This window comes from Idiotropiscis lumnitzeri, chromosome 5 (genome assembly GCF_059441095.1).
Source record: "Idiotropiscis lumnitzeri isolate Australia: NSW breed Sydney's pygmy pipehorse chromosome 5, RoL_Ilum_1.0, whole genome shotgun sequence".
In the NCBI taxonomy this organism is placed as follows: Eukaryota; Metazoa; Chordata; class Actinopteri; order Syngnathiformes; family Syngnathidae; genus Idiotropiscis; species Idiotropiscis lumnitzeri.
Window position 1 is genome coordinate 29,708,665 of NC_142395.1, and position 11,763 is coordinate 29,720,427.

At 43.4% G+C, this 11,763-nt stretch overlaps 2 protein-coding genes across 3 annotated transcripts; both read left to right on the plus strand.

Annotated features, from left to right (window-relative positions):
• The first annotated feature begins 380 nt into the window (after positions 1-380).
• Positions 381-5,538, plus strand: vegfd (vascular endothelial growth factor D). 2 transcript variants are annotated; one of them, XM_088296734.1, is made up of 8 exons: positions 381-1,121; positions 2,382-2,583; positions 3,462-3,582; positions 3,997-4,066; positions 4,149-4,276; positions 4,345-4,463; positions 5,081-5,246; positions 5,318-5,538. In XM_088296734.1, exons 1-8 carry the CDS (start codon positions 1,023-1,025, stop codon positions 5,334-5,336), a joined length of 924 nt encoding a protein of 307 aa, XP_088152860.1. In that variant the 5' UTR covers positions 381-1,022; the 3' UTR covers positions 5,337-5,538. The 2 variants fall into 2 exon arrangements, with proteins under 2 accessions (XP_088152860.1, XP_088152861.1); XM_088296735.1 differs by having other exon boundaries at positions 1,100-1,206.
• Positions 5,539-6,274: 736 nt separating this feature from the next.
• On the plus strand, positions 6,275-11,693 carry LOC148337635 (cell surface A33 antigen-like). The gene is made up of 7 exons (XM_088297314.1): positions 6,275-6,425; positions 7,304-7,470; positions 7,959-8,175; positions 8,279-8,443; positions 9,263-9,379; positions 9,492-9,618; positions 9,881-11,693. Exons 1-7 carry the CDS (start codon positions 6,377-6,379, stop codon positions 10,383-10,385), a joined length of 1,347 nt encoding a protein of 448 aa, XP_088153440.1. The 5' UTR covers positions 6,275-6,376; the 3' UTR covers positions 10,386-11,693.
• The last annotated feature ends 70 nt before the right edge of the window (positions 11,694-11,763 follow it).

The window sequence follows — 11,763 nt, forward strand, 5'->3', positions numbered from 1 at the left end:
TGATTCATTCAACTCGTCTACCGGATCTCATTCATTTCTACCGAAGCGGCAAATGTTTGCGTGTGTTGGCCAAGGTCGCAATTGTTTATTTCTCCTCGGGGTTCATTCAAGATCGCCAACGTCCGCAAAGTCATTTCTAATCTTTTGCGAAACGAATTTTGAACATGTTAAAAATGTCTTGGCGACAAGAACAACTGTTTGTGACCGTTAAACCTGTTTACAAATATCTGACGAAGGTCTTGAACGAATCCTGACCCAATAAAAAAAAAAAACGCAAACACTCGCAACCATTCGTGGCGCAACGGGATCATTAACAAAGCGGCTTCCTCAACATTAACGGGGAGGGGTGTCACCCGTGGGACATGTCATCATGGGGCGGTTCTGGTCGCGTTTCATCCCTCTCACATGTAACAGAGGTCTGGATCACATTTAAAACACATGTGAGTGCTCGTGTGTGTGCGGAAGAAAATGCACGATGTCGGGATTTAACAACATTGGAAGGAAAAGATGAGAGCAAGAAGCAAAAAAAAAAAAAAGGTGGGAGGGACAAAAAAATGTGAATGAACAGTCGGCGCAAGGCAGCCAATGACTAACTTGGATTTATAACCAAACTGAGAGAGAACATGCACTGAATTTGTCTCAGTCCTTTTTTTTTTTTTTTTTGCTGGCTCCATTTGGACAAAAGGAGAGGGTGGGTGTGTGATAAGAAGCCTTCGAGAGACTCTTTGAATTTTATGAGGTCATTTTCAGCTTCAAGCTTGTTGCCTCCTTACTCAAGTGAACAGCGCATCAAAGCTGCACAAATAAGACGCTCAAGTTTTAAAGCCCCTCCATTTGGCCGGCGGGTGTCTGGGGGGGGGCTGCTTTTGTGACAGGTTGCGTCTGGCTCACACACGCACACGCACACGCACACACACACACAAGTGGATGCAGCACATACACGGAAAAGATCAGCTGGTCTGGCAGTCGGAGAGTCGGCCAGCTGTGTTGATTGCGAGCGCTTCTCGGCGGATCCGAGTGGAATGCTGGTGAAGATGAAGCGAACTTTTTATCAAAGCTCCTGCTTGGTGACTCTGCTGGTGGCGCTCAGCCTCGGCCTGCAAAGGGAGGCTGGAAGTCGGGTGAGTGAGGTGGATATTTTTGTCTTTATGCGCAAAAGTCACAGGGGGCTGCGGTTGTCGAGAGATGGATTCGCTCGTCAGGCAGGTGCTTGCCAGCATACTTGACCTTAACCAGAGGTGGCAAAAGTGCTCACACCCTGTACTTCAGCACAAGTCTTTCGTTATTTATGTATTTTAAATATTTGGTACAAGCACAATAGCGATGTACCATTTACTACCATTGACGGCTGAAGACATCAAAGATCTCTTTTTTTTTTACTCGGCTGGTGGTGAATGACAAAACGAAGATTATATTTACGGTAACCTTTTCGTTGTTACCCCACCGCTGACAATCAGAAATAAAGGAAAACCCGCGTAAAAATCAGTCACACATTCAACACGTGCCGAAGATGACTCCTTTTTTTTGGCCATTTTCGTTGGTTGAGTCACGAAACGTCCTAAGCGACTATTTGAGATATTTGGGGATTTTCTTGAATTACTGGAGAAGCGACTGAAAGCCTTACTTAGATCAAACTTTCATTAATTTGTTTTTGGTTCTCAGCCACATGCTGTTTCACATCCCCCTTCAATCTCGTCTGTTTCTCATTAGTTGACGCGAATCGTCTGGGCAAACGTGCATGTCATCTTTGTTTCTCGTATTTAAGTGGCAGACACGCTCATGCTTTTGCAAAAAAAAAATGAACACATGGGAAGACATTGAGCTTTTTTAATTGGGTCTTTTCTGTTGTTTTTTAGCAAAAGTTCAAAGTTTCTAAACAGGTGGCCCAGGCTCAAGGTTAAGAGCGGATAGTCCAGTAAGCGGAGGGAACGCTGTTCGATTCTGTTGTTGCGTCCTTCCACGTCCTTTCATTTTGTTGTCTTCAGGTCACCATTTGAATTCTTGTGTTAGGGAAATGCGCAGATACAACACTCGACAATGAGAAGTGTAGACTTTGAAGGTAAATAACACGCTGGAGAGCAGACACTGAGTTGGCTGCATGATAGTCACAATCTGAGTTCTGACCAAGCCCACAAAGATAAATTGTTCCAGCATTATGTAATACAACATGTGTGCATGGATAATAATAACACACGCCAATTCCAGTAAAGTGAGGATGTTGTGTCAACCACTTTCAACTTGTACTTAATGGAATAGACAACAAAGACGAGATTTTTTTTCCTTACTATGGGTACAATAAATAGATCTTAACAACGTTGTCTGCTTGTTTGTGATCTTGTCGTAGCGTAAATGCAAAATGTGAAAGCGCGTGGTCCGTGCAGGTCATGAAGCAGTGGGAGAGGAAGGTGCGCTCGGCCTCCAGCCTTGACGAGCTGCTCCGACTTGCAGATTTCCCCGACTGGAAGTTGTGGAAGTGCCGTATGAGACTGCAGCAGACGGACGCTCGTTTGTCGCCACCTTCGGCCGGCTCCCATCGCTCGACCCGTTACGCTGCGGAGTCTTACAGCCTTGAGATACTCAAAGGTAGGACAACAGGTCATAAATTGCTTGTGTGCACGTCAGAGATCCCTCTCACACACACTACCGAAACACTCCGAAACAGACTGAACTCTCACACCGACAATGAAATGTTCTTCTTTTTCGCTCATATATAGTCGTAAAATGCTCACACACTACATTTTTCTCTCACTCACACACTCCAAAAACAGTCTCACACACTTCTGAAAGCTTCTCACGCACTCCTGAATAGAGTAAACTGAATTTGTTTTTGCTCTCATGGCGACTAAAATGCTTCCAGTGTTACTGAATGCTCTCATGTCAACAAGTAAAATACTCTCAAACTATACTCAAACGCTCTCATGCACTGCACTGATTTGGTTTTTGCTCTCACGTATTCCATAAATGTTCTCACACACTACTGAATTGTTGGCGCACATCCATCCATTATCTGATCCGTCGTCCTCACTAGAGTGGCGGCGCTGCTGCATCCTATCCCAGCTTCTGTTTGCGCACGTAGATTAATGAAATGCATACACACACGCGCACACACGATTAAAACGCTATCATGAGACTACTGAAACACACACTGCTACCAAATCGTTGTCACGCAGAAGTACAAAATTTTTTGGGGTTCACATACTGTCCACTAAAACGCTCTCATGAACTACTTAAAAACGCTCACACATACTACGGAAATATTGCATATTTCAATATATTCGATCTACGCGTCTTTTTTAATTATTTGTGGAATTTTAGTTCTGTGAGTGAGAGTGTCTCAGTCCTGCGTCGGACAGCGTTTCATGAGGAAGTGTTGGAGCATTTCATTTGTGTTTTATGTGAGAGAGACAATTGTGAATTCTGCGCGTGACGGCCCCTCAGAGAATGTTGTGTCTCCCATGCAGCCATAGACGAGGAGTGGCAGCGGACACAGTGCGTGCCAAGAGAGACGTGTGTGGATGTGGCCAAGGAACTGGGCACTGACCCGTCCATGTTCTTCAAGCCGCCTTGTGTGTCCGTCCACAGGTTTGTTTAACACAAACACACTTCCACTTCACGCGCAACATTTAGCGGCTAGCCTTGATATCCAGCCAAAGCAGTGCTTCACAAATAGTGGGGCGGAGCCCCCGTGGGGGAGGGGGGGGGGGCGCGGTGCGATGCTGATCCGTGGGGAACGTGCTGTTTTCCCGCCGTACTACAATGACGTGTAATTGTACATCCACACCAGTAGTTGGCAGTGGCGCACTCCTTGCGCCTTGTTTTGCAACGAAAATGTGATTATTTCGAATTGCGGCGGAGAGTGGGTGGTGGTGGGGGCGTAACAGAAAATAATTGAAAAGCACTGAGCTAAAGGTCCAAGTACGAGTATGCTCTTTTCCCACCTTCAAGAAAATTCCGTGGCTGGTATTTCAGAGATGGTTTTTACTTTGCTCCGGATAGGTGTGGTGGCTGCTGCAATCAAGAAAGCGTCACATGCAGAAACACAAGCACAGCGCTGGTCAATAAAACTGTAAGTGGCATTTGCCAATGGCATTCTAGTCTTGAGCAGACTCAAATCCCTCACGCACGTTTTGTGTTTGCGTGTACTTCAGGTCCTCAGCGTGATTCCGTTCAAGTTTGTACCTGAGCCTGTGCTGATCAAAGTTGTGAATCATACCGAATGCAAATGCATGGAGCCGGCCATTATACGACGGAATGCTCAGCCTCAGAGGAGCAGCGGGTGCGTCTGAAAAGTGGCACTTGGATTGATTGATTGATTGATTGATTGATTGATTGATTGATTTGCAGTTGTTCTCTGATCGGACAGCTTTCAGAGGCTGAGAATTCCAGGAGACTTTGCGTCAGTGGTTGGATTTGGGATTGTGCAAGTGACAGATGCATACCGTACACTTCTAGTAGTAGACCAGGTGAGTTTGGGTGCTCATAATGCACATGTGGAAAGGCGCACGGTGTGAATTTTTCAACGTATCTCAATGACTAAAAATCACATTAACCAGGTCAAATAAATATTCTAATTATTAATAAATATACATAATATTTCATATTTAATGGACAGTTGATTGACGTTAAGATTGGCACTTCGGTTTGCATGAAAAAATGACATCATTGGTGAGACATGAAGCGAGCGGAGGGGGGTGGGCGTGGCCATTTTCCTCATTAACAGCCAGCTTCAGGTAAAATGAATGGACTTGTTGCCTTCTGTAGCCGTCAATGGCTGTGAACGAGTTAAAAGTATGCGGTTTTCACGTCGGCACTTATTTCCTCATTTCTCCCAATTTAATGGATAAAAAAGATCATGATAACTCATTTCGGTTTCCTGATTAAAAACAAATAGAAAAACTGAATTAGTGAAACATGGGCCATCTCGGATCTTGGAGTCTTTCCAGTTAAATGAAGGAAATATTCCCCAAACCGCAAACATACTGAGTCAGTAGTCAGTCAGGAATAAACAAGTCACACGCAAGTCATGTACAAACGTCCGACCGTATCGATATATGTTCCAATATAATTACTTCCTGTTTAGATTTTCCAATGACTTCATGGCTGCCCGACTGTGAGATCGATGTGGAACGTTGCGACTGTATTCCACGAACCGAGCCAACGACCCAACTAAGAACGGTCCAACGCTGTCACCTCAACATCTCCATCTGTTCTCACCGACGTCAATATTTTGACCCCTCCTCCTGCAGGTAAACGAAACACACCTTGACCTTGACGTGCAGAAGTGATTGTGTCTAAATTCGATCTCTCCTGACGGCAGATGCAAGTGGCCCAAGTAGCAGCAATCGGGACAACCTGCAGACCAATCTTTTTGGAAGCAGAGGAATAGAGGCACATAATTTATTTTCAACATTTATTTATGCAAATCATGTGAACTAATGGAAATGATGCACAGGACCATGTTCATTCATTTTTAACATGCTGATTTCAATTTTGAATCAATGTGTGGATTTTATGATTGGTTGTTTTTTGTGCACTGAATACATAGATGATAAAAAGATTATTTTTATAATTCAGACTCAAGAAAGTGTGGATTATTGCACATTTTATTTTGCAATGCATTTACAAAACACTGGTCAACTTTTTTTTTTTTTTTTACAAAGTTTTTACATCAAAAATGCAAATCCACTTTTCAAAATTATTTTTTTTGCGTGGATTCCAAAACTGCCCCCATTTTAAATTTTGACCGCTCCGCCCTAAAACCTACCTAAAAGTCATTTCAGTCTGTGCCATTTTACTTTTATTTCAGTAAAGGGGTCAAATCAGTATTTCTACTTTTATCCGTTTTATTTTACTCACGTTTCGATACGTTTACTTAAAAAAAGGGTGTGAGTACTTTTGCCAGCTCTGCCAAGTACCGTGGATTTAAAAACACAGAAGCCACAGTGTCATCCAACCAGTCTAACAGGTTCCGAGCCTTCTGGTTTAAACGTTTTTGTTCGTATTTGTTGCACCACATACTTTCCTGTTTTAACGAGTCCCTCGTTGTCCCGCCATTTCAGTTAACGACTGAAAATCTGGTGACATTTGGCGCTTTTTGTCACCAGCGTCACTTTTCGAAACGAGCCAAACCTTCTTGCGTGTGATTTGCAAGCGAGGGGGGTCTACATGGGAGGGCTGCGCAGGCTAAGACACGTCTGGTGGGCGGGGCAAGAATGCTACCTGTTCAGCGAGAGCCGCTGTGATTGGCTGAGGGGAGCTGTCAGTCAAAGGTCAATTCCCGGCTGAAGCGGCTCACCCGGAGCAGCAGAACACAAATCGATGAAGACGAGTTTCGGCGCGGTCCTCGTCTTACACTAGGCCACGTTCCCAAAGCAACATGTTGGCCATGGACAAAATGATTTTCAGCATCACTCTTCTGTGTCTGAGTGAGTTATTGTGCACCATATCGTTTAGTTTTTTTTAAAGGGGCCACACCTGTTTTCTTTTGTGCAAATTCTCTGAAGCATTCGCTTTCTCAAAGGTTCGGTCTCCTGTCAAGTGTTTGCGTATTAAATGGACGAGTCAAATTGACTCCAATGATAGACTCGGTCGCTTTTAAATGTATGTTTTTCTGTCTGAATTTGATGTATTTGAACCTTCGGCAAGAAAATGGGGAAACGCCCAAAATGGCTGTCTCGGTTTTGCTCCATGAAGAACGCACACGGGCTGTGTCCAAAGTCACTCCATGTTCGCTTTATGGAGAACTAGCTTGGAATTCCTCAATTTTGTCGTAGCGCTAGTCATATACTCTTTGTAGTTTGTTTTTTGTGTTATCTTATATTGCTCACATTTTGTAGCCTATATTAGTCGGAGTACAGAAACAGAACAAAAAAATCAGCACATAATATTGTCCCTCTTTCTAATTAACGCTGAACAGACAACTAAAATCTGGTCGGATAATCGGCACTGAACTGTCCTATGTCAGCAAAACAAAGTAACAGTATACAAAATGTGACCCTGGGGAACATGCTTTTTTTCCACCGTACTACGATAAAGTGTAATTGCACATCCATTCCAGTAGTTGGCAGTGACGCTCTCCTTGCCTATTGAAGCTTGAATAAAGTAGCAAGCCTGTTTTAACTAATAGTAAATTTGATCAAAATCCGTTTTCTAGCGTAGAGTTAGGTAGGCCTTTTTTTTTGGGTTTGTTTTTTGCTTGCATGAGGAGGAAGCTACTGAATTCACCTACTGGGCATTTGTCATTGTAAAAACATTGGTTCTGTGTTTAAAATCAATTTAAATCCATCTTTTGACATCATTTTAGTGGCGGCGGGTGTTGGTGGCTTAGAAGTGAGCATCGAACAGGATCAATATGAGCATGAGAGAGGTGCCAACGTGACGTTGCCGTGCTCGTTTCAATCGACATTCACGAGGCCGCCACTAGTGGTCATCTCCTGGTCTGTGGAAGGATTAGAAATTGATGCGGATGAGGTTTGTCTTTTTATCGAGCAAGTTATCCGTGTGTCATAACATGAGTAGAAAAGGCAATTTGGTCTTCATTCGCTTTCATTCATCCGGCTTTGTTCAAATGTACTCCACTTTCAGTTTATATTGTTAGCTTTTGGATTATTTGACTTCATTAAGTGTTAAACTAAAAAAATAGCCAAATATTGACAAAAATATACATTCATTTTTATTTTGTTCCTCTTCAAATTCCATCTTTCTTTGATATAATCTCAGTATTTCAGAACTTTTTATTTCTTGTTGCTAATTGTACATTTCTTAGTGATAGACTGATTATCGGCGGGGCCAATATTTGGCATTTTGCCAGTTATCGGCATCAGCCTTTTTTTTCCTTTTTTTAACTTTCAAGACCCCAATTCTCTCTCTTTCTCTCTCTCTCTCCACCCTGGTTAAAAAAAAAGGAATCCAGGTGGTCACAAATGGTGCTAACCGTTCTGTTGTTTTTTTTTTAACAGAAAGTGATTGCCACTTATTACTCTGTTGGTGCGTTGACGGACATCAAAGAAGCCTACAAAAACCACGTTTCAATGGACGTGGAACTGGCTACCGGAAAAGCCAACCTGAGACTTTCCTCTATCACACTTGCGGACAATAAAGAGTTTGAGTGTCGTGTCCAGATCCCGGGCGACACGGAGGGCACGCTTTTTGCCTCCACTCGCTTGGTGGTTCTAGGTAAAAAAAAAATTAGTTGATGGAAAATAAATGTGCATCATATCATCTGTGACATTTCTTCCCATTTGATAATGTGCTAATGCTAAAACTGTGTTGCTTTTAGTGGCTCCGTCTCCCCCCATCTGCAAGATCCAGGGTAAATCACAATATGGCCAGAACATCAACCTGACGTGTCGATCAGAGGAGGGCTCGCCACCACCCACATACGAGTGGAACAGTATTAATGCACGCAAAGTTCCCCATATGAAAGACCCGAGGACGACAAGCAGTAAGTACTCGAAACAGTTGGCTTACCACCATCTGTATCAAACCAATCGCAGCCAAAATTTGAATGAGAAACAAATGTTATTTTGAACACATTAAATAGAAAAAAGTTCACGGATCCTGCGTCCATGCTGCAGTTTCGAGGGGCAGTTGCATTATTTTATTTATTTTATGCATGGTCTTCAATCCTGTTCCTCGAGGGCCGCTGTCCTGCCCGTTTTGCATCTCTCCTTGATGCAACTCGCCTGATTCGAACGATCAGATAATCAGCAAGGTCTGCGGAAGCGAGATAACGATCCTGATCCTTTGAATCCGGTGTGTTGCAGCAAGGAGAGATGGAAAACAAACAGGACGTTGGCCCTGGAGGAACAGGATTGAGGACACCTTGTCAATATAATCAAAAGTTATTTCATATAATAGTAAGATGATGAGTCAAGGTGTTTGATTTATACATTTGCTGCCAGTGAGCTGTGTTTGAATTTCAGTTGAGTTTTATTTAGAAAAAAACAGTGCTTTGCCGCCATCATGTGGCATCGAGGTGTAAATCAGTGCTTGACCCCCCCCCCTTTGGCCGCGTGTCACCCTGGGGAACATGCTTCTTTTCCTCCGTACTTCATTCTTGGTGCCGAGGAACTAAGAGGAGATTTATTTAGTTCTTTGCCGCCATTTTGAGATGATGTTGTGATTGAGTGATTTGAGGAGTTTCATTTCGGCAAAAATGTGTGTTTTTTTTTTTTTTATTATTAGCAATACAAATATTCATATTTGGAATGCCAGAAAGTTAATCCATGAAAACCAATTTCTCTCCAATTGTGTCTGCCAGATGGCGGCATTCTCTCTCTTTTCAACATCACCAAAGAGACATCGGGATACTACACCTGCACCTCAAGCAACAAGATCCGCTCTACCAGCTGCAACATCACCGTCACAGTCATGCCACGTAAGAAACTTCTTTGCTATCCCTGCAGCTGCTTTTATCCAAACAAGTCCTTTGTTTTTTTTAATATATCCTTTCCTCCCTCACTATTTTGTCTTTCTCACTGTCTGCGTAGCATCCATGAACATTGGCAGCACAGCCGGAATAATTGCAGGGGTTGTCGCGGCGCTGATTATCCTGGTGGTCGTCATCTACTGCTGCTGCTGTCGCAAGAAGAAAGAAGAGGAGGCATATGCAATGGGGTAAAGTTTTTACAATGCAGCTCGAATGTCCAGTAGCAGAAAAAAGTCTCAGTCAAAATATGCGGTTGAATCAAATCATTTTCAAATATTCATTTATTTTTCACATTTTCTCGCGGGCAAGATTAAACCCGTTTGCGGGCCTAAACTGGCCTGCGGGTCATATGTTGGACACCAATGAGTTGAAGCAACCGCAACCGTGGCCAAAATGAAGGGTCAAAGCAAAGTATTTCAGTCACATGACATTGCTGTGTTTTCTTTTCAGAGTTCGTGAGGAAGGGCCCATCGACAAAATTCCCGAGACGAACGGAGCTGAAAGGTCAGTTGACAGACGCATCGACGACGACGACGCGTCCAGTGTGAGGGCCCCACTTCGGGAACCGTACGAGGGACGTCGCGAACGTGACCACAGCCCACGCAGGGATTACGACGATCGCCGTAGCGACCACAACGATCGCCGTAGGGATTACGACGATCGCCGTAGCGACCACAACGAACGCCGTAGGGATTACGATGATCGCCGTAGCGACTACAGCGATAACCGCAGTGACTACGACAATCGTCGCAGCGATTACACTGACCGGCGCAGCGACTATTCCGACGCACGTGACCGGCGTGAGCGCTATGATGATGACGACCGCCATGATCGCCATGACGATGAGAGAAACAGAGATCAGATCTATCGTGATGACGATCGCTACGATGAGCCTTACGATGATCGCGACAGGCCTCCTGTTCCAACCGATAAACCTCGCCGGAGAGACGACTAAGCCTCCCAGCTTCATTGATCACCATCCTTCATCTTGATTCCCCCCCCCAAGGACTTTCACACGGTATGAACTGATTACGGCTGATCTTAAAAGGTGGTACTGTCATTTATAACCTCTAACCTCGTTGCACACTTGAGTACAATGACAATAAAGGGATTTCTGATTCAGATTTTATCTCCAATGCGAGCTTGCCATTTTCCTAGCTCTGTAAAATATTGACAACTGAAAGCAACTCACGGGATCGGTAGCCAAATTTTTACATTCATTCTTGGGTGCGTGAAATTATGAAAAAATTCCGTAAAGTTGCAATGGGATTTCAAGACGGGCAATTTTTGGAGATGAGACCTACCGTGAATCGAGAAAATCTGCGCGTAATTCATGACTACATTGAGTCAAAGCACTATTTAAGTGAAATTTACTCACTCAACTGACTTCCACTTAGTTCATTTGAACTAAAAATAAATAAATAAATCATGCCCCATGGCAAATTTTCTGGGGGTCACGCCACAGAAATGGGAACCAACTTGAAATTGAAAGCATTTTAACAGACATTTTGGAAAAGTTGGTTTGACTTTGAAATACACTAAAATCGTGCTTTGCTGCAGTCTTGTGGAATCTTCGTGTCAAGGAACTGCCTTTGAAAAAATAAAAAAGTAGTGACTCCCCCTCATCGTTCTAGTGTAGCTCCTTAAAACGCATCTCACCATGAGTGTCTACCTCGACTTGTTTTGTATCATTTCGTCAATGGCTCCACTGACGTCTTTTTCTCATGTTTCCATCCATTTACGAGTGTGCCTTTCCTGAGCGGGGTCACGGGTCCGAAGGCCCAGTTGTATTCCTTCATGCGGGAGGAAGTGCATCCGTCTGCCTCCATAGTTTGAATTTGACGCACACACGGGGGAAAAAAATGAAATTTTATGCATCCTAAAGTCCCACATCTTCAGACCTTTTAATAATCAGTGGCAAATTATGCAAGTGTATCTGTAAAGAACTTTTTTTTTCTTGGCATACGCTGTTTTAATGTTCTTGGCTGAGACCTGTCGCTTTTCACAAGCATGCGTGTTATTTTTACTGTAGTTGATTCAGGTTTGGTCGCCTTCCAAAAAATGTGTCAAAGCTTTCACGTCCTCTGCCAGTGTGATTTAAAATAGGAGTCGTGTGTTTCTGATTAGACACTGTTTTGGGTATTCAATACATTGTATGATTCTTTGTCACCTTTTTGGGCGCTTAATTGTCTCAGAAAGGCTAACAAAACCATTGTTTTTATAGACACACCTTTTATATGCAAATAAACGCTTTTAGACTTCATCTTTGCTTTGCATGATTGTAATGTTTTGTAAAACTACTGCATGTAAATTGTTTCATATGAAATAAAATA